The following is a 27,078-nucleotide window of genomic DNA, read 5'->3' as shown; positions in this document are numbered from 1 at the left end:
TAAAGGTCTCATGCGAGGTAAACAAAAAGGTTGGAATGAGTTAAAGAGAATGTGTTAACGAAAGAAAGTCTGGAAAGCAAATTTTAACATTATAATATATGAAACTAGAATATGCATCGCTGTCGCACCAAACTGCAAAATATTTAATGAAAAGCGTATAATTTCTAACTATTTTAGGGAAGTAAAACCAATTCTGATGAGCCAATATCTGTGATGAATATCGGTCATTTTGGTTTGAACACTTAAGGGTTTCTTCGATTGTATGATTCAGTATATGCATATTGCAAACAAACAAAACAATTACATCATTTGAAGTGAGGACTTGGATAACATATTTCTAAGTGAACTATAAATAAAGAATATAACATAAACTAAAAGGTTTTGATTTTTTGATCTTTTCATTAATATTGACAGAAATAAGCACATTTTCCATTCAACAATTTTTTTTGGAAGTGGTTTGATTTAACCTTCTCTTTTTCAAATTCATCGTTCCGCACGGTTTTAACATATTTTACGTTGTTTTACAAACATTCTTGTTTACCTTCGTAACGATTAATAAACACAAACTCTCACAATGTTACTGGTTTATATTTTTAAATCATTTAAATGCCTGTGCATGTTAGCACAATCATATAAAGTTCGCACTTTAAACATATCGCATGCATAAGTTGTTCTTCTGTAGTAGATTGAGTTTTCACCTTTGGAATTATAATATTGTATGAAAACAACGGACATTGTTTTATTATGTAGAAATGTAAGATGTTCATTCAACGAGAGTCCTTTGGAAGAAGACAATAAATGCGGAATGAGTCAGTCAGAGGAAAACATCACGGCAAACGAAAATGATGACGGTAAAGTATTTAATTTAAGTTAAATCGATGTGAACTTCAACTAGAGGCTCTCAAGAGCCTGTGTCGCTCACCTATATCTACGGTGTTTTTGGAAATCAGGTAAAATAAGGTTAACATCATAATAGATAGTATATAATACCATAATAATGATTGAGGCCAAGTTTGATTTGATTTAGCCCAGTAGTTAAATCAAAAGCAGAAGATTTGTGAAGAAAGTTAACAAAAATAACCAATAAAATTCAGAAACTAACTTTCTAGGACAATATCTCCAATTAGATGTCAATTGACGATTTTTGACATGTTTGATTTATTTGTAGATTTTTTCTTTGCTTGATATTTTTGCTGTTTACAGTCTATTTCTATATATGATAATATTCAAGATAATAACCAAAAGCTAAAACAAAATCTTAAAATAACTTTACTAGACATGATTTTGGTTTTAAATTATTATTGCAAATTAAGAAAGCTGGCAAAAGCTTTATTTTGAAATGAATAGTAAAAAATTAAAATGAAACACTAGATTTGTTATACATTGTTTTACTTCAAAATAACCACTTAATATAATACTTAAAAATCAAAGAATGACTATCCAAAGAGTAAAAATTCTACCGAATCATGTTCTGTTTTTTCTATACATGTTAATGAGTACTAACTTTAGCAGCTTTGACCCAGGGCAATAAATGATATGTTAATTTGATGATTTGAAATACGGAAAATCTGTAACAGTATCAAAAGTAGTGGTGTTCTAAATATGATATTTGAAGCTTGTTGAATATTATGTTTTATCACTGATAAACGGCCATTATTTTAATCAAAAGGTTCTGAAAAGACTGAAAAGTTACAAAGGGTTTTTAATTATCAGAGTAATACAAAGCACAGAAAATTTAATAAAAAAAAAAAAAAAAATAATAAATTAATTCATTACCAATATCCAGTGTTTCAAAATTTGCAAAATGCAATAATTTGATACGGATACTTGGGAGCACACATATTATGGCATGCATCATTTTTTTGTCTTCATAATTTTTTTTTATAATTTATTACATGAATATGTATTATAAAATAATAAGTCAGTTACTGGGTACAAACGTTAAATACTTCAGGAATACTGTACATTGTACCTGACACTGACATTTCCAAACATTGAATTTAACCCTTAATTTAATGCGGTTTTATTTTGTTTCCAAACAGCATTCATAGTGTTCAATTCATAGCAATTAAAAAAGCAACACCTTAAGTTATAGAGATTTTGATTTTTTTTTATTTATTCAAAATCATAGATATTAATAATTATAAATTGAAAATTTAACTAAACACTTATTTTAGTGAAATTTAAAAATAATTTTCAGGTAAATATCTTTCGATTTTGTAACAAGGTCAGCCGGACACTGAAACATATGTAATCGTATAAACAAGTATGATAATATCCATAATAAAATTTCTGGATAATCATAATATGTAGACAGACAAAATGATCCAATTACTGGGTATAAAAGCACTGACTTTTGAATTTTCGAAACGGAATGATAAGATGCAAATACGTCATGTATCAAACTAAAGTTTTCCTTTTCTAGTTTTCAATGAAAAAATTAAAGATATTTTTGGTTTTTGGTCTATAAATTCAACTAATTTTCATAATACTGATTTAAAAATATTCCTCCTGCATGGCGTTTCAATTTCCTTTTGAACAATATTTAGATTTCATCAGATAACAAATAAATATTCAGTCACATAGGATATTTAAAAATATTGATATTCCTTGGACAGCAGCGTAAAAATAGAAAGTTTAATTCTCTGTATGTATATGTTTAAAACTTCAATTTCGTACTTTAAATGGCTTTTATAACTTTTTTGATTTGATGGTCACTGTTAAGTCTTTTGCAGACGAAACGCGCGTCTGGCGTACAGAATTGTATAGCTTGTATCTGTGATGAGTTGATTTTCTTAGATAGTTCATTAGTTGTAGGATAATGAGAATATTAATTGTTATTTGTCAGCACTCTTTTCCTGTTAATGGATGATCGCCTTTATGTTTCAAAGTAACAAGTTTTTACTTAAAAGACTTTTATAAATTTTCATGATTTAAATCAGAGATAAAATGATATAGCTGTGTCCACGTTTCGAGGAATAAAATATTGACAATTCGGCGGGAAATGATTCTCTCTAGATTAATCATAAATTTAAAATCGAAACTTTTTTTATTCAAGAGCTATGAAAAATAACTGAGATTGATCAGGTGTTTCTTAAAAAAATGGCCTTTACGAATATATGTAATAGATTTATAAAAAAGTAGTGGGAGTTAACAGGAAAATATATAATGGCATTATATAGGAAACAAACCAGGGAATTTCGAAATATATGACAAAAAATTTAAAACAAGAGCCCCCAATATCCCTAAAAAGATTGACCAATGTTGTTTGACGAATTTAACTTGAACATTGATTTCAAGATAAATATAAACAATTTCAAATATTTATGGACGCTTACAATTGATTTTTCTTTCTTATTTGAAAAAAATGTGTTTACAATGTAGTTATGTTGGTTTTTGATAATAGACTGTTATTTGTAAATTTGATTTAAGTAAAGTACTTGAAGGTTATGATTTTCCTTTGCACTATAACGTCTGATTGTTCAAATTACACTGTACTCACTTTGGCCTCGTAGACACCAAACGAGAGTCCTTAATGAAAAATATGTACAACATTTTAACACTCTTTAACATGAAGAGACAATGCATTTAAAAATTATTTTTATATTTATTAAATTTATGTTGAATAACAATTAAGTACATTTTGACCAACCAACAAATATTTTCAGGTGAAGAAAATGATAGCATATGGTTATTTGAAGTCCTTGATATTATTGGAGCGAACGATTATTATAGAAAGACTTGTCAACGATCTTACATAACGCAGGAGATTATCAAAAATTTCCTAGATGCACCAGAATTTTCTAATTATATAGTTGGAGGTATATTCGAAGCCTCAAATACACCAGGTGACACATTATTTAACGAAAAGTAGAACGAAATGTATTTATTAATGACAAAAAAACACTAGACAAACAACACTAAAAGCAAACGATAAAACATCAAAGCAATCTCGATCAAGCAACATTTATTTTAAATCAACTCATCAATGATAACTTTTTACCCAATTCTAAGCATTCTTGTGGCTTAAACTAGCTTCCGGTTATATTTTAAATGCATCATTATGTTTCTGTTATATAAAATGTAACTACACAAATATTCAACAGTGTGAAAAACTCAGCGGGAGTGATATCAGGCGATCTGAAATAGTAAGTTCTTCTTGCTCTGTCTAAATTATCAATCGTATTGATAAGTTTTGAATGCTATAATTTGTTACAAGCACAACCACTTTTTCAATGAACGAGAAACTCCACTTATATGTTTAACATTTTGTTAAACCCCTTCTATTCAACCCAACATGTGTTATACAAACCATCATATTGCTTCATTAGTCAGTGTCATTAATGATGAACATTTTGTCATCTAAAATCATCTAAAACTAAGGACAATAAACACAATCACACTGAGTTTGTCAGCAATATTTAAAGGTATGGAAAATGCTACAACATACAGTACTAGTATTAAAGATCTGCCCATTTTTTTTTTATACTGGAAGTATTTAAGCGTTTAAATCATAACCTTTAAATAAAATTATTAACTATACTGGATAAGTGCTTATTGTTATTACATGTCCCTTTCGCACTTTTTAAACTTAAATCAAATTGTATTTGGAATAAAATGTGTAATTTAAGATTAAGTATACAAAAAATATATGTAAATTAAAAAAAAGAGAAAAAAAGGAAAAGCAAGTAGGAAGAAGTTCTTCATATTCATTATCAGAAACAAGGAACTTCGCTAATAATCTTGTATTAAACACAATATTAATGATATAAGGGTGGCAGATAAATGTTATGCATGCAAGAGGCAAGAAAAGGTGTAAGTGTGCTATTGCTTCAGAGAACACATTGTGATAATTGTGTGCAAATACCTTATTGTTTTGAGGTTAGGGTAATACGGAGAGATAAAAAACCTAAAAAAGATATTAAAAGAGTGAGGAAGGCAAATCAAATAAGACTTTGAAGAGTATAAGCACAACAGAAATTCAAAAGGTTTTAAAATCGATATCTGGAGTTAAACACCCTAGTATATCGAATAATTAAACTTTAAATATACATTGAATTAGCAGAAAATAGTTAAAAAAAATATCAATTATATGTCTTGTTCACACTAAAGAGTTTACAACTTAGTTCGTGATACCGTCGGCGACAAAAAGTCAATTAGCAATGACATCAACGCAATTAAGCACATTTGATTAAATAAGACTCACTAGGGGCAATCGAATCAAAACATTTAAAAATTATTACAAAAACAGCGTTAAAAAGCAGAACAAACGTACATTACTAAAATTGTGCAAACTACGGAAAACTGACAATTCAGAACACATATATTCTAAAAGAATAAACACTAACTATTTGTCTAAAATCATAGAAAAAAAGAACTGCACATACTTAAATATAAACAATATATATTCTATAAAACCAGGTTTAATCTTCCTTTTCCTACATCAGAAAATGCCTGTGCCAAGTAGGGAATCAGACAGTTGTTTTCCATTCATTTGATTTGTTTGAGCTTTTGATTTTGCCGTTTGATCAGGGTCTTTCCGTTTTGAGCGCGGTATTTTTGTTATTTGATGTTGTAGGGGGTCAAAATGAAATGAGACAAAATATGTAAAAAATCTTAAGGAGTGTATTAACACCATGCATATATTTTTGACAGGTATATTTACTGACATTGATGCTATCGGTTGTGATGACAGTCTTGATGTCATCGAGGACATATCAAAAGCTGAAAAAAACCGAGATTCCCTATTGATCATTAAAGAACAAGATACACCTCCTGGTTATTGCAAACTACAATTTGTAAAGAGAAGTGTACCATACACAATTAGACATTTTTCCCTTATTGAAATTGATTGTAAACGGTTTTTCCAAATTGATAGATTTGAACGAATAGTTCTGACCAATTTTGCATATGATAGTGGAGAACGGTTTTGTCATTTTTCAAGACCCCATAACAAGTGTGCTGCCCAACTCGGACCTGTATTTGATGTTAAATACAATGATACATTGGCAAAATGTGATATGGTCTGGTGTTACCGTTGCAAACAATGGCCAACAGAGGCACAGGAATGGCTCACCAGACGTAGATATAATGGATGGCCAACAAAATCTACTTTCGATGAGCTGAAACCACTGGGGTATTTTGTTGTTAGAAAAGGCCATCCTTGTTCTTCAGAAATAGATTTAGAATGGCGAATATCTCTCACATTACAAGAGCGAACACTCGTATCTAGTTTAACAGATGTCCAATATAAATGTTATGTTCTTCTCAAGATGTTAAATCGTGATATTATAAATTTGGAATGCATTACTTCATACCATTGGAAGACATGTTTATTTTATGTGATAGAAAATAATAAATCGGATGTTTGGAAAAAAAACCTTCTGCTGCATTGTGTTAAGCTGTGTATAAAGCAAATGTTAGAATGGGTTAAACATCGTTTTTGCCCAAACTACTTCATCTCAAGAGAAAACCTTTTTTATGGAAGACTTACTAAAAGTTTGAGAATAAAATCAGAACAAATATTAGTAGAACTTTTAAATGACGGATTTCATTGTTTGCGTTATGTAAAATCAAGTAAAATATGTCACTATGTCGAATCACGGGAGTCTTTAACATCATTTCAAAGGCTTAAAGAAGAAAGCATAAAATTATATAGAAAAACTGTAGACATAATGAATACGCAAACTGACACATTAGCACTAAATACTTTTAGTGAACATTTATCCACCGAAAACAGTACAGAATTGATAGAGTTACTTTGGCTTTTGCTATATCGCAGTCAAACTACGAACACTATGTTTGCGTACACAAAGGAAGACACACGACGTTCTCTATCGCTATTAACACCCGTCATCTATACGTACTTGGCTAGTCATATTTCTGCAATGTCTATCCGCCAACCGAATCGTCAGGTTCGCAATTTCCTTTTGTTGGGATCTTTGACATACTTCACGAAAGGTGACTTAACTGGATACCTGAAGTTTATATCCGTATTATACACTGTTGGTTGTTATAAAGACTGTGAATTTCACTTACATCGTTTTCGAAAAAAAAATCCGTCTATTTTTGAATCTCCACAAGTTTTCGACACTACATCTATTTTATTTCTGCCAACGGAACTTCCAATTATTCCCGACGCTATGAAGTATGAAATATTCAAATACTTCGGTATTTCAATGAATTTAAGTGAAAGATATTCTATAATTGAATATGGGGCTATTGTGGACAGCAATATATACTATTTCCTGCTCAAGTTCTTAATTAAAGGAAAATACAGGGCGACTGATTCTTCCAGGGAAGATATACGTGATATTTTTAAAACTTCCATCTTATCAAATGTTCACCATCCTGATGTGGCATTTAACCTGACAGCCTGGTATTTTTACTCTATTGGGTTGACACCAACAGCTCTAAGTATGTTATACATGTCGTGGAAGGCAATGGATTCTCTGAAAATATATTTTCAGACCAATATAAAAGAGATTAAACAGAAAATATTTCAATGCAATTCAGCAAAGTTCCATGCGTTGGTTTTTTTGTACAACACGTGGTTTACAAGGAACACTGCCAGAACTAAATTTTGTTTTCAGTGTTTTCTCCTCAGTCGAAAAACATGTAGCAGATGTAAAACAGCCACATATTGTTCAAAGAAATGTCAAAAACAAAACTGGAAGATTCATAAACATGTTTGTGAAATTGTAAAAAGTGTTCACAAAGTCTGATGTTTTTTTCAAAAACACAAACGAGTTTGATTATATCATTGTTAAAAATGGCATTGGCAGGAGTTTCTGGTGCTGTTCTCATACTGACTGAATAAACTTGAAACTTGAAAAGATTTTTATTAAAAAAAGTGTCAAATGACAAATAGCGAATCGGTTGCCGTTCATTCATTCTTCTAGTTTTGATGTTATCAGAAACATTTCATCTTTGGACATGTTGAATGGCATAAAGAGCGTCGATACTTTAATCATTTCAGTATCTGATGTAATTTACATTTTCCAAATTATCCAAATATTGTGACAGTAAACGTTGGTAACGAAAACCAAACGCTTAAACGTTATACAAAAAAGATTCATTTGCTTTCCATTTTAACGATGAATAAGCAATAGAAAGCATACTATGCACGGGGGAGGTGGCTAATACACCTGCCATAACATTATTGACGGAATTTGTAAAATTGAATCAAACCGGTTATTCTTTATTTTTAGAATTTAACTGGTTTGTAGTGCATTCACGTACTGACAACATGTCACAATAGGTGTTATCACAGGTAATATGATTTTTCTGGTGTCTTACGACAGATGATTCTAAGTAATTGCTAAAACTATCATTGCTAGGTTGTTTGAAAATTGGGGTTAACTACAATATCACGGTTGATGCACTTAGGGAGTGTTTTAAAATGATAAACAGTATTTAAAAAAAAAACTATCATCAAGTTATAATCTGTCAAGGACATTTTTAAAGGATGTTGTTGGAAAATATAAAATTCGATAAATGTTGGTGAGTTGAATTTTTTCAGCGTACATGTATATGTTTTACGTTCATGTTTTGTTTAGCGTGTTTAGATCGTACACATTTTAAATAGCACAACATGGATAAAGCCAAAGGATTCCGAATATCTTACAAAAAGTAAGAAATCAGAGCAGCAAACTTCCTTCAGTCAACTTTGCCTGAGAGAGTTGAAATCTTAGTTTCTTTTTAATTTTAAAATTTTAGACGGACAATTAATTTTGTAAATGCATATCAGTATGCGAACTAATACAAGAAGATCAGATTGTGTTTTGATCGTACAAATTAACCACATATTTGTCTATATAGTGTTGAAAATGATATGGATAATATCACTTATTTAGGCTTTAAAGTGATAATTACATGATATAATTATAATAATTGTGTGTCCCCTACTGAGAGTTTATATAATTTAAGAAGACAGTCGATTGGTAATTGTGTAAGTATACATAGGAAGATAATATTGCTTTAAGTGAAGAGTCATTAGATAAGATGTATGGAATAAGGTTGATTATATAGGCAGTCCGATGGCCATGTCTTCAAAGGTTATTGGTAACAGAATTTTATATTTGTCACGCTATTACCTAGTTGGCAAAACTTTTTGGAATTTTTGGTCCTCAATGCTCTTCAACTTTGTACATTATTTTTCCTTTTTAACTATTTTATTTGATTCGAGCGTCACTGATGAGTATTGTGTAGACGAAACGCGCGTCTGGAGCAAATACTAAATTTCAATCCTGGTATCTATGATGAGTTTATTTTCAAACGAGTTTACATACATATAAAAAAAACAACAATAAAGATATGCTGACGAGTTAAACAAATACTAGCTCAACTGTTCTTGCAAATGTGTTTCAAGTTTCATGTTGGGAATACTTGGATACATTATACAATGTGAACATTTAGAAGCTTAGAAGGAAAGACCAAAGACTAATCTAATACTTTATAATTCGGAGAACTGTAAAATTGCTAATTTGTCATTGGTTCTTTTTGTTTTTATTTTGGTAAAATTCCATTACTTTGAGGTCATATGTGTACATCATGACACTAATATTGTTGCATATTTATTGTAAGGGGTTGCACATATAGTCTTACTGTTTACGTACAAAATGAAAACACTTTATATAGTTCGACAGGAACCTTCATTAGGACATTCAGACTGCAGGAATTGCTTTAACTGATTGATAAAGATTGTTTGCTAAGCCCATTTATCTGACTGACGAAATAGCTCATTGCAATGGACAAAATGGTGTTTTCTTAATCAACACAAAGCCTTAAAAGGCTTACTGTAGGAAGTACGATTTTTTTGAAATATCACAAAATATAAGACATTTGTAATTTCATAAAAACTGAAATGTCTTTTAATAATAATAAATTAAATCATACATTTTTTTTAATTTTAAGTTCAATTGACAACGAAGCTAATTTCTGATTACAACAATTAAGTTTACTTCGGTACTTGCATGACACTAGTTTTTTCATAATATTTGAAGTGATACATTTATTTGAGACATACTAAAAGAAAAATCATTTGAAGTTAAGAAATTCGTCTCCCTAATGCACACTCTGATTCCGTGTCTTGGTTTACCTTTTCCTTTTGGTTGCATCAGCTCCTAAACGTTCGTAACTGGTTTCTTATTTCTAAGCTTTAGATATTTCACGTGGAAAGGCTTATATAATCCTCAACGAAGTCCTTTCATTTGACGTTTCCCGCTAATAATTGGGTTTTAAAGAAGACAATATCATGTTATTGGAATTTTATCATCTGAATTAAAGTAATTGTTTATTTTATGTGATAGAGAAGAATAAATTGGATGTTTGGAAAAAAAAACCTTATTCTGCATTGTGTTAAACTGTGTATAAAACAAATGTCAGTATGGGTTAAACATTGTTTTTGCCCTAACTACTTCATCCCAAGAGAAAACCTTTTTCATGGACGACTTACTGAAAGTTTGAGTACAGAATCAGAAAAAAAAATAGTAAAACTTTTGAATTAGGGATTTCATTGTTTGCGTTTTGTAAAATCAAATAACATATGTGACTATGTCGAATCACGGGAGTCTTTCACATCGCTTCATAGGCTTCAAGAAAATAGCAAAAAATTATGTAGAGAAACTGTATACAGAATGAATACGAAACCTGCCACATTTGCAGTAAATACTTTAAGTGTACATATATCCACCCAAAACAGTCCAAAATTGATAGATTTTCTTTGGGATTTGCTAGATCACATTCAAACTACGGGCACTATGTTTGCGTACACAATGGAAGACACACGACGTTCTCTATCGCTGTTAACATCCGTTATCTATACGTACTTGGCTAGTCATATATCTGCAATGTCTATCCGCCAACCGAATCTTCAGGTTCGCAATTTCCTTTTGTTGGGATCTTTGACTTACTTCACGAAAGGTGACTTAACTGGATACCTGAAGTTTATATCCGTATTATACACTGTTGGTTGTTATAAAGACTGTGAATGGCACTTAAATCGTTATAGAAAAAATAATCCGTCTATTTTTGAAACTCCACAAGTGTTCGAGTCTACATCTATTTTATTCCTACCAACGGAACTTCCAATTATTCCCAACGCTATGAAGTATGAAATTTTCAAATACTTCGGTATTTCATTGAATTCAAGTGAAAGATATTCAATAATTGAGTATAGGGGTTTTGTGGACAGCAATACTTACTATTTTCTGCTCAAGTTCTTAATTAAAAGAAAATACAAGGGGGCTGATTGGTCCATTGAAGATATACAAGATATTTTACAAATTCACGGGTTCACCATCCTAATGTTGCATATAACCTGCAAACCTGGTGTTTTTTTCACTATTGGGTTGAACACCAATAGCTCTAATGATGTTATACATGTCATGGAAGGAAATGCTTTCTCTGAGAATATGTTTAGACCGATATAAAAGAGTTGAAACAGAAAATATACCAATTCAATTCAGCAAAGTTCCATGCGTTGGTTTTTTTGTACAACACGTGGTTTACAAGGAACCCTCCCATAATTAAATTATGTTTTCAGTGTTTTCTCCGCAGTCGAAAAACATGTAGCAGATGTAAAACAGCCACGTATTGTTCAAAGAAATGTCAAAAACAAAACTGGAAGATTCATAAACATGTTTGTGAAATTGTAAAGTTTTCACAATGTCTGATGTTTTTTCAAACACACAAACGAGTTTGATAATATCATTGTTAAAAAATGACCTTAGCAGGAGCTTCTGGTGCTATTCCAATACTGACTTAATAAAACTTGAACCACCTTGATTTAAACCTATCTCATTGAATGCCTTGCTAAGTTTTCAAAAGAACTGACGACAAATCACTGGTATTTCCACTAAAATGGCGAAGTAAGGAACCATTTACATTTGGCTTACTGTTAGGTATTATTTTAATTCTTTTAAAATGATAGACCAACCTTTACCAGTGTAATCACAGTTCGATTAATGCAAGTGAATCATCATAAAAAGCTGGCTTTGATTCAAATGTATGTGTTGTCTCTTGTTATTTTAGTTCGTATACGACTCTAAAAATTCGACGTAAGGAGACTGAAACTTGAAAAGATTTTTATTTAAAGAAGTTTCACAAGTTTCACATGAAAAATAACGAATCGGTGGCCGTTCATTCATTCTTTTAGTTCTGATGTTATTAGAAACATTTCATCTTTGGATGGCATAAAGAGCGTCGATATTTTTATCATTTCAGATACAATTTACATTTTCAGTATGGTCAAAGTAAGGGTCGACAAATATAGACTATTTAGAATGGTTTACACTACAGTCGAGTGATAGCTAGTAAAATTCGGACCAATCAGAATGGCCGAGTAAAAATCAATACAGTCACGTACAAAAATGTGTCATTTTTAGACTTTAACTGGTTCGTAGTGCATTTACTTACAGACAACATGTCACAATAGGTGTTATTACAGGGTATATGATTTTTCTGGTATCTTACAATAGATTATTCTAAGTAATTGCTAAAACTATCATTGCCAGGTTGTATGGAAATTGGGGTTATCTACAATATCACGGTTGATGCACTAAGGTAGTGTTTTGAAATGATATACTGTTTTTCAAAATAAACTATCATCAAGTTATAATCTGTAAAAGATATTTTTAAAGGATGGTGTTGGAAAAGAGAAAATTCGATAAATGTTGGTGAGTTGAATTTTTCAGCGTATATGTTTTACGATCAGGTTTTGTTTAGCATGTTTGGATCGTACATATTTTAAATAGCACAACATGGATAAAGCCAGAGGATTCCGAATATCTTACAAAAAGTAAGAAACAAGAGCAGCAAACTTCTTTCTTTCAACTTTGCCTGAGGCAGTTGAAATCTTAGTTTCTTTTGAATTTCAAATTTTAAACGGACAATTAATTTTGTAAATGCATATCAGTTTGCAAACTAATACAAGAAGATCAGATTGTGTTTATATCGTACAAATTAACCGGATAATTTTCTATATAGTGTTGATAATGATATGCATAATACCAGTTAATTAGTTTTTGAAGTGATAATTACATGATATTATTATAATAATTGTGTGTCCCCTACAGTGAGTTTATACAATTTAAGAAGACAGTCGATTGGTAATAGTGTAAGTATACATAGGAAGATAATAATGCTTTAAATGAGAGTCATTAGATAAGGTTGTATGGAATAAGGTTCCGGTGGCCATGTCTTCAAAGGTTATTGGAAACAGAATTTGATATTTGTCACGCTTTCAAACGAGTTTACATGCCGGAATATATATATATATATATATTTGTTTTACATGCACACGTATAAAAATTGCGGGTTTTATCCAACGCAATCATAGGTTTGAACGTTGTTTTCAATTTAGATTTTTATATATATAGATGATCCAATACCTATTAAGTTTACTGGTTGGTAGATTCTTATAGACTCTATATATATAAAACAATAAAGATATGCTGACGAGTAAAACAAATACTATATCAACTGTTCTTGCAAATGTGTTTCAAGTTTCACGTTGGGAATAATTGCATACATTATACAATGTGAAAATTTGGAAGCTTAGAAGGACTAATCTAATACTTTATAGTTCGGAGAACTGTAAAATTTCTAATTTGTCATCGGTTCGGGTTTTTATTTTTTATTTTGGTAAAACCCCATTACTTTGAGGGCATATCTGTACATCATGACAATTGTATGGTTGCATATTCATTATAAGGGGTTTGTCTTACTGTTTACGTACAAAATAAAAACACTTAACATATTTCTACAGAAACCTTCATCAGGACATACAGACTTCAGAGATTGCTTTAACTGATTGATAAAGTTTTTTTTGCTTAGCCCTTTTATCTGACTGACGAAATAGCTCATTGAACAAAATGGTGTTTTCTTAATAAACACAAAGTCTTAATAGATCGACAGTCAAATTATCCTTAGTTACTGCAAAAGACTTGACAGGAAAAAAAAATGTAAGAAGAGGAACATCTCATAGATGAAATATAATATAAATATATTACTAAATAAACTGTGCCACAAATATCCGAATCTGCGCTTGAAAAGTTCAAATGTAACATTCAAATCAAGGTACAAGTTTGAAAATTTCATACTAACAACTATGGATTTTATACAATTTCTATCATCTTATCGTACAATTGTGTCTTCTAATGTAGGAAGTACGATTTATTGAAATATCACCAAATATAAGACATTTGTAATTTCATAAAAACTAAACTGAAGGTTTCAAAAATTGTCTTTTGTATTAGACGCAAACCACCAGGTTTCTAGTAAAAATAAATACTGACGACAAATCAGTCTGGTTTACGGTATGTATAACCATTCAATTTGCATATTTCTGAAATCTGAAAAATACTATTTCGGTTCTTTTGTGTGTTTTGGGGTTAAGTGTGGCGTTTGTTTCGCTGAACTAGTATACATTATTATTTAGGGGCCAACTGAAGCCCCCCGTCAGGATGCGGGATTTTTTTCGCTGCGTTGGAGACTCATTAGTAGTCTTAGTTTGTTTTCTGCTCTTAATGCGGGATGCAGTCTCTTTGACGCATTCCCCGTTTTCATTCTTTAGTCTATTATATTTAAAAAAATGAAAATTTGATAGATATCCTTATAAATCAAACACAATACCACCGAAATGAAATCATTTTGTTTGTGACCAGGTATCATTCAATAGTGATTACTGTTATAAAGCTTAAACAGACATTTGATTTTAATATCATCCGTAAAGTCTGAACATAATCAACATATAAACAATGTGTCCATTAAAGAGTTTCAATAGTTTCTTGTTATACAGTCAGTACTGTTCAATGTTTAATTTTCAGACATGTTAATAATACAAGAAAAATGTCGTGTAAACTATGGCACGAGTCCTACCGATTTAACACTTCATTAATTTCTACTTACATGAATAACACGACGGGTATAACACGTGGAGCAGGATTTGATAATCCTTCAATTTGTTGTGTTCCTATTGCTCAGTTTTTAGTTTTCTATTAGCCAATGTAACCTTGTCTCGATTTTAAGGTTGTTTTTTTTCCATCTGGACTAGAGAATCTGTACTCAACCCACTTTTTCTAGTGTATCTCTATTGTTCGAACTGTAAATTTGTTTGTTTTACTGATTTTATAACAAACAAAATATCTATGAATATTAGATATCTTCCCAAAAGAGTAGTGTCATATGAAACAGCTGTATTTACAAAGTGCAACCTTATTAACCTTGTTATTCAATACCCCAGCCCTTTTTCAGGTTTTAAAGAATTTAAAAACGATACTTTAGATATTGTCAGCTTACACGATGTGCATGTTTTCTGACACGAAATGCCTAGAACCTGTATGAAACTACTCTGATCTCAAATTGAAAGCATTATTTACAAAGTGCAACCTATACTAACGTTTATTAAAATAGGAAAATCTTTAGAGACACCTGTTCTCACAACTATACTTATTTATCAGAATCATACCCTAAAAGAACTCACTGCATATACTTTATTTTTTCTTTGAAAGTTTATTTAATACCCCACCCCTGTTTCAGTTTTTAAAGAATTTGAAAACAATACTTTAAATATTGTCAGCTTACACTATGTGCATGTTTTCTGACACGAAATGCCTAGAACCTGTATGAAACTACTCTGATCTCAAATTGAAAGCATTTCAAAATACTATAAAATGTAAAATTTTAATATTTAATCATTCAATCATTAAATATTATATAAAGTATCTGAATAGAGGCTACAGTATATACCGCTGTTCAATAGTCATAAATCGATTAAGCGAACACAAAGCCGGGTCACAAACCGAAACCGAGGGAAACACATCATTTACAAGTTAAAACAACGGATAAACAGAAACACTGAACTGCAATAAAAAAAAAAAAAAAAAAAAAACAAACGCCGACATACATAGGCACACGGACTATCTGATAATATCTACCATATTCCTGACTTGGTACAGAAACTTTTTAAGAAAAAATGGTAGGTTGAACCTGGTTTTATGGCTAGCCAAACCTCTCGATGATATGACAATGGTAAAATACCGCTAAAATGACAACATTACGTGACATAAATACAGAGCAAAAAAAAAAAAAAAAAAAAATGCGCAAGAACATTTATGACAGAAAAAATACGTGAATAAATAATAAAATAGTACATTACAACATGAAACCACAGACCACAGAATAACAACAGATACATCCAATGAATTTACGACAGTACATCAGGACACCACAGATGAATTATAAACTGTGCGTCATACAAATGTATCAATACCAAAAAACTTGACGTATTTTTGTGACGTTTTGGTGTTTATATCATCACAGGTAAATTTATATAGATTATAAAATTGGGATTGACTTAGTAATGGTGTTATTTTATTTATTTTCTAACCATGAAAAGAATATTAAAATGGAACAGTGTTTGTAATATTGATTTTATTATTGGTATTGTCCTACCATGTCGGTTTTTCTTCTAAATCAAAACTGTGTACACACATAAAAAAAAATCATTTGCATATAGACTATTGTTGCTTTAAACTAAAAATCACATAAGTAAAAAATATGATTAATCATCTTAACTTTTACATACATCATGTACATATAGAAAATAAAAAATAAAATAACTGGTATATAAGGCAAGATCATGTAAGACTAAACAGTAAACACACTTGAAAACAAACGAAATAAAACAAAAATGCTGAACCACAAGTAACTCGACTATACTGACAAATAAGACATATGTGACATGTACCGCAAAATACAGAATTAAAACCTCAAACGGTAAGACGTAACACAAAATTCAACAAGACTTACAAAAGAAACATCAAAACTAAGTACATGAATGTTTGGTGTATAAATACCGAGACAAGTCGTATAGCAATGCGAATTTATATTTGACAAAACACAAATATTCGGGAATAGGTCACGTTCGGTACTTAGCTGACCAGACAACGTATATGATAAATCTAAGACGTGGTAAAATGTCGTTTGATAAACCGATATGTGATGGTCTAAAAATTTACGGAGTGTCATATTTAATCTTTAATCTCAATTTTCTGCCTCAAATGGGGTGTTCAGAAATCTTGTCAGAATAATATAAACTTTAACCGTATATCTAACATAATCTGGGTAATATATGGACTAATATGTTTAAACAAAGCCATATTTTTAAAAATTGTATGTATGAAGTAACCAGTTTGATATATAGATGCATTAAAAGTTCCAAGTACGTTTGTTGTTTTCTATACAAAACATCTTAATAGTGATAAAATCATAGCCTTTACAGGTTAAAGTATCTGTGTTAAGACCCAGGGTTAAGGATATTTTGCTTCGGGGGCCTCAAATTAGATGCATAATTCTGCTGTTACTGCGAATAAGGAACATTTAGTATATTCTAAGGATAGGATACTCTATTGTTAGTATTAAAGAGGTAATTTTGTATCTCTGGCTTGTACTTTTCATGTCGTGGTAACAAGAGAGAACAGTCAGGTGTAACGGCTTACATATGGAATTTCGACATGGCAAAATACCTTAGCAACAATGTTCATCAAGGATCTGTGAGTTTCGATGACAGCCACTACACGAAATCCCGGATTTGAAGAGGTATGCAAATGTTATGTAAATGTATTCAAAGACCGACATTTACATATATTTACAAACCGCTGCATTTAGTTTATCTTGTCTTTACCTGTAGTAAATATCAACATTTCTTGTGCTATACCCTCCTAAGGGCGGTTATGAGAGACCGCGGTTTATAAAATATATTAACACCTAATCAAACCATTTTAAAGTTTAGAATTTGCATATATTTAGGACCATCTCAAAACTTTCGCAAACATATGTATTTGTATACCTCTGCAAATGGAAATCTTTGTCATGTATTTTTCTATGATGTAAATTTATCCGCAAATGTGTTTCTTTGTCTAGGTAGCAAAGCATCATCATTCAAATAATTTTATAGGGGTTATAAAGTGTAATGTGCATCTACATTCCCTGGTATGTAAACCAATTCGAAACGAGAACTTTATAGAGGGGTGTAAAGCATCATTTCCTTTAATATGCAGAGACCTGTCAAATGTATTGTAAAGGAATATATTTGTAAGTCTTTATAGTCGGCTGAAATGTATGTCAAATCAGAACATATCAAAAGCCTTTGAACATATTCCTAAATGTATGGTAAATACATAGATTTGCAGACAATTTGTTTAATTAAGAAATGTGGTCAAATAATAATATCAATGACATGTGTAAATATATTGGGCATATGTAACTTTGAATACATATGCATAGAAATGATAAAGAAAGATATATTAGACAGCTAGAAATGTATGGTAAATAGTTATATTTGCTTTTAATTTGCTGATATATTTGAAAGGTGCAGATCATATGGACAAATATTGCCATAGCTTTACTGGTCAAGCTATGATATGACAAATATAGCTGCTTTGGGATTGGTTTTGGCATATTGGTAATACCATTTATTATACATGTATTTTAATAATTTCGTTTTAATAAAAAATAAATCGGGTCTACAAAATCAATTCTTGATCTCTTCTCTGTTTGATGTACTGCGTGAATTTCTTTATCCATGAAAATCTTCTATTCTCGGGAAGTTATGATGGTTCATTTGCATAGCATAAAACGATCGTTTCCTTTGAGTATCTCTTTGAAACTTCTGGAATTGCACGAGTCATAATTCACTTTGTTTATAAAACATATAATTTATTTTTTTTAAAAAGAGACATATACTACAATATGTACTATATGTTACTGCAGAGACATATATATTATATATATAATATAAGTCTGAAAATTACACCCAACAGTGTTAGAATTAGACTTTTATGCTGACAAATTTTTGTCCCTCAACGGGATTCGAACTCACACCTTTGATACACTACAGCACCAATCGCTTAGCCTCATGTCCAGCGCTCTAGACCACACGACCACATCCGCTATATAAAAATATAACTTCAATAGTCGTAGTGTTACCTTGTCACGTAAGGCGAATCTAGAGATAGACATAAGACATGTGTTTTAAGCGTGTGAAGATGTTATATTATTATTTAATACACAATGTATTTGTTATTTGTCAGCAATCTAACTCAACAATTTTTATATACCGTATGGGATAATGATTCAATTCATTATACAGTCACTAGAAATAAGTATATCATACAAACAAGTCTAAGCAAGTGACAACCATACAATATATATGCCCACTGGATCTCAGTGTGTTTGAGACACAGGGTTAATACAAATATTTATATAAGTCTGAAAATTACACCCAACAGTGTTAGAATTAGACTTTTATGCTGACAAATTTTTGTCCCTCAACGGGATTCGAACTCACACCTTTGATACACTACAGCACCAATCGCTTAGCCTCATGTCCAGCGCTCTAGACCACACGACCACATCCGCTATATAAAAATATAACTTCAATAGTCGTAGTGTTACCTTGTCACGTAAGGCGAATCTAGAGATAGACATAAGACATGTGTTTTAAGCGTGTGAAGATGTTATATTATTATTTAATACACAATGTATTTGTTATTTGTCAGCAATCTAACTCAACAATTTTTATATACCGTATGGGATAATGATTCAATTCATTATACAGTCACTAGAAATAAGTATATCATACAAACAAGTCTAAGCAAGTGACAACCATACAATATATATGCCCACTGGATCTCAGTGTGTTTGAGACACAGGGTTAATACAAATATTTATATAAGTCTGAAAATTACACCCAACAGTGTTAGAATTAGACTTTTATGCAGACAAATTTTTGTCCCTCAACGGGATTCGAACTGTTAGAAAGAAAGTTAAAAATTACAAACAAAGAACCAATAAGTCACGTGTCATAATTGACACACAATTTACCAATAAAATCAAACAAAATCGATATATAAAATTATTCCATCGACGAGATATATATATGTCTCTGGTTACTGGTAGAAATAATACACATATACAAAGTAAGCCTAAACAATACTAGATATGCTGCCTCAGTATCAAATTTAAAATCGGTAGCATTCGGAAGGTTTCTGAAATAGTCTAGAAATATTCCTTCATCGGTAGATTAGTTGCCGCATAATATTTGACACAAAACACATCTTGAAAGAATGTTTTTTTTTTAAAGAATCGGCTAGTTTGCACACATATGTAAAGGTTAAATCTATTGACGAATATTTGTAATATTTGTTTTCCTTATCCGTTAAGTCCAGTCACGAGATGTTGAACTCCGTGTGCTTCAGAAAGCGTCCTCTGCAAAAACTTTCTTGTGTGTGAGAAAGAAAGTTAAAAATTACAAACAAAGAACCAATAAGTCACGTGTCATAATTGACACACAATTTACCAATAAAATCAAACAAAATCGATATATAAAATTATTCCATCGACGAGATGTCGCCCTTCCTCCGATCAACCGGGTTTATCAGCAGTTAAGTATGACAATTATCACCTTTTACAGAAAAGATCAATAGAAGACCACCGCTAGTATCAATATTCATCAATATAATAAGGCACAAATCATTATCATTTCTTTATGATTTATAAATTGTCTTAAAACAATGCTCCCGTTGTCATTTGATTGTGTTGTTTTTAAATACGCAAAACTAAAATAAGTTATCGAACTATCAGTCATTCGATATCCCATTTACCGCCTATTTTATCCTAAAATTTTACAGCTTTCATATGTACTTTGACAGGAATCGTTTTTTTTTTTTATATCATGATCAAATAAGTTGGGGTTTATTTCGGTTTTTTTTTATGTTGCAATAATTGCATTTAACATATACGTTGCACACTTTTCAATTGAAATAACATTGAAACAAGATTGAAGGTCATATAAGTCACAAAATTGATGTGATGAAGTAAATTTGTTTTAACATGATTCAAGAAGATTTGTGAACGACAAATACATATTACACTAATGTTGATAGGGGCTCGTATCATGGAAAACCTATCTTTAAAAAATATAAGGCAATTGTACACTGTACAACAAGACGAAGTCTAGACATATAGTTTTAGCGGAAATGTATATGATTCGTGTTTGAATAATCGAATATCTTGCACTTCTTTCTTATACATATTTTACGCAAAGTCTTAAAATAACTACTATTACATGTATCATTTGTCCTTTAACAGCCGGATCTAAAACATGTATCATTGTACTTGCTTTCCACACAGACGGAAAATAAGGAAAGAGGGGCAACATACATAAACTACCGTTATTGTTAAATCGCATTGATAAGTGTTTAACACTCTAAATATGTTGAAATATTAAAGAATATTTTCCAATAAAAAAATAAAACAAAAAAGGTGACAAGCCCCTGTTTATATATATATATATATCTAGGCACATTTCTGATTTTACAATCTTTAACTCGCATCATGCTTATTGTTGAAGCTGTAAATATCAATTCCTTAGGTCCCTGGCGAATAAAAGTATTCGTCCCATTGGCTATCATACGACATCTTTTATTTTACATACAACTCCCCCGTTCACGATGTTGTAATACCTATGCAGGTTGGACTTCATTTTAAAGGTTTATCTATTGAAGTTTTAGTTCTTTGGGTACCAAACGTGACCTTAATAATTTAACTAATTTGTAATTAGTTAATTATGCAAGTTGCAAATCTGCAAGAATCTATCAATGCAAATGCCTATATATTCAAATGACTATTTAAAATGTGAGGTTATAATATAGTTCATAAATTAATAGTAATTGTAAAATATGCTTCAAAAATAAAAAATCACAGGTGGATCAAATGTAAAAAGAAATGTTAAAGTGAATTGCTTTTGGCAAAAGACGCACACTCATTTCATGATTGTATCTACTAATCAATGCACATAAGTTATGGACTAGTACTGCACCCGTATTAAGTAGCATTGGTGGTCGCAGGTCATATCCAGGTACTAACAACAGTGATTTTTTCTTATTGTATTTTTTTGTGTTTGTATTAATTTTTATTGGGGGGGGGGGGGGGGGGGGGGGGGAAATACTGCTTTCATGTGATGCATCTACTTGTTAAATTTGATGAATTTAGGTTCTAGTCTAGTTTGTTATGACAACAGTTATGTGCTGGAAAAAACTGCAGTTGCTATTTTCATTAACTAAGATAAAGATTGGGGTGCCCCTGCATGACCACTCTTATAATTTTCTGTAAAGTTTTCAGTAAAAAAAGAATGTTGACACATATCATATGCTATGAGAATTCAAAGACGATCCAAGTAGATCAAATAAAAATTAACCGAGCGTTCCGAGAAGGGTAAAGAGTATTCTAAGGGTTGCAAGCGCAACATGAGTTTAAAGGCTGTCAATCCTTCTAAATCTGCTTCTTGATACACTCTTAGCAAATGAGATTAATCTTTAGCACTAAGATTGTGCCAAAACTAATTTAGGAGGGAGGTGGGTGTTCTTCAATTCTTAATATTATTTACGCCATTTTTTCTCTATTCTATATACATTTTGCCCATCATTCTCTATTCTTTATATTCTAGAAGCCCACTATTCTCTATTCTTAAATTTTTGGCCTATCCTTTTCTTTTCTATTCTTTATTTTTTAGCCCATTTTTCTCTATTCTGTAAATTCCATCCACACCCTTATAGAAGATGTCATTTTTGTTATCTACGTCATTTTTATTTTCACTAAATTATTATGATTTCATCTCTTATTGTTAATTTTTTTCATTCCTTTTTTAAAAGTAGTGTCTTTTTCTAACCTAGGTTTGTAAGTTTGATTTTGCTCCAGATTTGTTTTCATTTTTAATGCAGTTTCGTGTTCCATGCAAGTGGGCAATTTTTCTTCATAATCCAAAATTGTATACTTATATATCAAGATAACACGATACCGAATGGCATATCTCCCGATTTTTAAAATTTTTGGCACACTTGTACTTTTAATCGAGTCACATCGGAATATGTAATAAAAAAAATGAGGGTCACCATTTTTGTTTTTTTCGTAAATTTGATTAGAAAACGTCAATTTTGACGACAAATTTACACAGGGAAAATGCCTTGTTTTAACGTTTTTTTATTTTCCAATAAAATTGAGAATGGAAATGGGGAATGTGTCAAAGAGACAACAACCCGACCATAGAGCAGACAATACATGGATTTGTTCTTATATACGGAGAAAGGTTGTCTCATTGGCACTCATACCACATCTTCTTATATATAAAGACTAAAAACTAACATAATATCCAGGATTGTTTACTGAATCCATGCATCTAAGATGCATCATTTTTGTATTAGTTGTTATTAGCTTTCAACTAGCTGTCAGTAACTACGAGTACTCTAAGATCTGTACTTAAAGTCTTTAGTTGTTGGGATGTATAAGTACCCTTCCACGTCCACTCTGTTTTTGTTATATGTATTCTATACATATCCATCTGATGAGTTAAGCCTTTTTTAACTGATTTCTACAGTTTATTCTTATGTTGTACTGTTACACCACTGTCCCAGGTTAAACTGGTCCGCCATTCCATCTTAGGCTTAGCGCTGTTAGTGTAGCGATAAGTGAACACAACAGGGGTCCAGTTTATGTCCCAGGTTAGGGGAGGTTTGGCACCTTTAAACGAGTTTAACCTCGCCAAATTCTGTATGTTGCTGTCCCGAGTCAAGTAGCCTGTAACTCAGTTTGTTGCTATGTAACATATTTGTTTTTCGTTCATTATTTTGTACATAATTTAGGTCGTTAGTTTTCTCGTTTGAATTGTTTTACATATGTAATTTCGGGGCCTTTTATAGCTGCTTATGCGGTATGGGCTCTGCTCATTGTTGAAGGCAGTACAGTGACCTATAGATGTACATTTCAGTGTCATTTGGTCTCTTGTGGAGGGTTGTATCATTGGCAATCATACCACATCCTCTTTATATATATATATATATAAAAAGTATGGCTTTCCAAATACTTTTTCGATTCCTAACATCACTGAAGAGACATTAATTGTCGAAATCTGGATATGGTGTACAAAAACTTTTGCACCTTTTGTTTGCGGTATACCATCTTTTCCGCAAGTTTATTGTTTTCTGTTTAGTATTAAATTTATAATTAAGATCCATTTATTACATCGGTGATCCGTTTATTTGGCAATCGCCAATGGCAGTCAGCAGGGTTTAAGAACATTTGTTGTTCGACCTGTTAGTCAAATGCGTTTTGTTAAAATATACTTTTTCACTTTTTTGGTCTTTTGGAAAATGTTGTTTGTGCTGTATTTAGACCCCTCTAACAAGAAATTTGTTTTGCATGCACACGTATAAAAATTGCGGTTTTTATCCAGCGCAGTCATAGGTTTGAACGTTGTTTTCAATTTGGACTTGTTTATATTTTTTCGTTTGGGCTTGTATTATATTTGCCTTCGGGTTTATATGATCCGTTCATCCTATTTCGACTCTTCAAAATTCAAGAGTCAATCCCAAATTGAGGTTAATTATATGGCCTTCCAAATACCGTTTCGATTCCTAACATCACTGAAGAGACATTACTTGTCGAAATCCGGATATGGTGTACAAATGTTGCACCTCATGTTTGCGGTATACCATCTTTTCCGCAAGTTTATTGTTTCTGTTTGGTATTAAATTGATATAATTAAGATCCATTGTGTTACATCTGTGGTCCGTTTGTTTGGCAATCGCCATGGCAGTCAGCAGGGTTTAAGAACATCCGTTGCTCGACCTGCTATTCAAATGCGTTTTGTTAAAATATACTTTTTCACTTTTTTGGTCTTTTGGAAAGTGTTGTTTGTGCTGTATTTAGACCCCTCTACAAAGAAATTTGTTTTGCATGCACACGTATAAAAATTGCGGTTTTTATCCAGCGCAGTCATAGGTTTGAACGTTGTTTTCAATTTGGACTTGTTTATATTTTTTCGTTTGGGCTTGTATTGTATTTGCCTTCGGGTTTATATGATCCGTTCATCCTATTTCGACTCTTCAAATTCAAGAGTCAATCCCAAATTGAGGTAAATTATATGGCCTTCCAAATACCGTTTCGATTCCTAACATCACTGAAGAGACATTACTTGTCGAAATCCGGATATGGTGTACAAATTTTGCACCTCATGTTTGCGGTATACCATCTTTTCCACAAGTTTATTTTTTTCTGTTTGGTATTAAATTAATATAATTAAGATCCATTGTGTTACATCTGTGGTCCGTTAGTTTGGCAATCGCCATGGCAGTCAGCAGGGTTTAAGAACATCCGTTGTTCGACCTGCTATTCAAATGCGTTTTGTTAAAATATACTTTTTCACTTTTTTGGTCTTTTGGAAAGTGTTGTTTGTGCTGTATTTAGACCCCTCTACAAAGAAATTTGTTTTGCATGCACACGTATAAAAATTGCGGTTTTTATCCAGCGCAGTCATAGGTTTAAACGTTGTTTTCAATTTGGACTTGTTTATATTTTTTCGTTTGGGCTTGTATTATATTTGCCTTTGGGTTTATATGATCCGTTCATCCTATTTCGACTCTTCAAAATTCAAGAGTCAATCCCAAATTGAGGTTAATTATATGGCCTTCCAAATACCGTTTCGATTCCTAACATCACTGAAGAGACATTACTTGTCGAAATCCGGATATGGTGTACAAATTTTGCACCTCATGTTTGCGGTATACCATCTTTTCCGCAAGTTTATTGTTTTCTGTTTGGTATTAAATTAATATAACTAAGATCCATTGTGTTACATCTGTGGTCCGTTTGTTTGGCAATCGCCATGGCAGTCAGCAGGGTTTAAGAACATCCGTTGTTCGACCTGCTATTCAAATGCGTTTTGTTAAAATATACTTTTTCACTTTTTTGGTCTTTTGGAAAGTGTTGTTTGTGCTGTATTTAGACCCCTCTACAAAGAAATTTGTTTTGCATGCACACGTATAAAAATTGCGGTTTTTATCCAGCGCAGTCATAGGTTTGAACGTTGTGTACACAACAACACCAATAACAAAAAAAGGAACTATAAATGTAATTATTTATAAATATTTCGGATAACAGATATCCTTCATCAGTAAATATGATTGTGATGTTGAATGAATCATATATCAGTATGTATATATATATATAAAAACACATATGTCATCATCCTTGTTTTTTTATATACATTGCTTCAAAGTTGACCGATACGCTTAAAATTTGACAGAAAACGTGTGACGTTACAGAATAACGTAATTTGGTAAACAGTGATATTGTGGTACAATTTGAATTGATTGATTGGTGATTGCTCAACTTCCGGTGGCAAATATTTCATGCATTTACAGGACGATTAAGTGCAATTTGAATTGTTGTGTTTGAAAAACCCATTTGGTGCAGATGTCAAGAAAGGTTAAACATTCTATTAGTTGTGAAAATTGAAAAGAAAATCAACATCCTGATACAATACAAAATCTAAATATAGGATACTCTGTATGATGTAAACGTGGGGGTTGTGTGCGTAGTTAGTCGGACAAACCTTGCAAACTGTATGCAAAATTTCACTCAAATACACCAAGTTCAACATTCTGTCGTTCGTGAAAAATTATTAAAGAAAAAATTATCCTGAGAATTTATATGCACCCTCAATACAGGTTAAAAAATAAATCGGCGCCATTTATTTCAAAATGCAAAATTTAGCAACCTGTCATAAAAAAAAAGAAAAAAATTGGCAAGATGCGAATCTTTAGTGTATGTACTAACACCAGGTACATCATTTAAAAGTTTAAGCTTAAAAACTGTACATAATCCTACGAAATCAGCCTTAAAAACGTATACTAGTATACTAAGTGCGGGATGGACTGTCGAAAGGATACTGGTAAAACAATATGATCCCATTTAGCCAAGGGAACACAATTTATATTAGCATATATAATGATGTTCTATTTTATAAATTATTATAAATCATTTGGTGACAAAATATCTTTTTGTAGAAGCAGTTCATAGTGGGATGGTAATTGGGAGATCTCAAATATAGCAAGGTAACATGTACGTCATTTGGTCTTTGATAGAAAGTTGTTTTATTGGCAATCATATCACATCTCCTTATGTCATAATGGTTTGATTTTTTTCAAGACCAACAAATACGTACTAGGAGACTGAACT

The 27,078-nt window shown here is 31.5% G+C and overlaps 1 protein-coding gene across 1 annotated transcript; it reads left to right on the top strand.

Annotated features, from left to right (window-relative positions):
* The first annotated feature begins 648 nt into the window (after nt 1-648).
* Nucleotides 649-8,384, top strand: LOC127721204 (uncharacterized). The gene is made up of 3 exons (XM_052227888.1): nt 649-851; nt 3,669-3,848; nt 5,656-8,384. The coding sequence occupies exons 1-3, from the start codon at nt 719-721 to the stop codon at nt 7,722-7,724; spliced, it is 2,382 nt and encodes a 793-aa protein (XP_052083848.1). The 5' UTR covers nt 649-718; the 3' UTR covers nt 7,725-8,384.
* The last annotated feature ends 18,694 nt before the right edge of the window (nt 8,385-27,078 follow it).

Source organism: Mytilus californianus, unplaced genomic scaffold (genome assembly GCF_021869535.1).
Source record: "Mytilus californianus isolate M0D057914Y unplaced genomic scaffold, xbMytCali1.0.p SCAF_12, whole genome shotgun sequence".
NCBI lineage: Eukaryota > Metazoa > Mollusca > Bivalvia > Mytilida > Mytilidae > Mytilus > Mytilus californianus.
This window is presented reverse-complemented; position numbering and strand designations above follow the sequence as displayed.

Excerpts from the sequence above, each read along its gene's own strand:
- LOC127721204 (XM_052227888.1), top strand. The coding sequence starts at position 719 with ATGAAAACAACGGACATTGTTTTATTATGTAGAAATGTAAGATGTTCA. Across the intron at positions 852-3,668 it reads GGCAAACGAAAATGATGACG|GTGAAGAAAATGATAGCATA; the intron begins GTAAAGTATTTA and ends AAATATTTTCAG. Across the intron at positions 3,849-5,655 it reads CGAAGCCTCAAATACACCAG|GTATATTTACTGACATTGAT; the intron begins GTGACACATTAT and ends TATTTTTGACAG.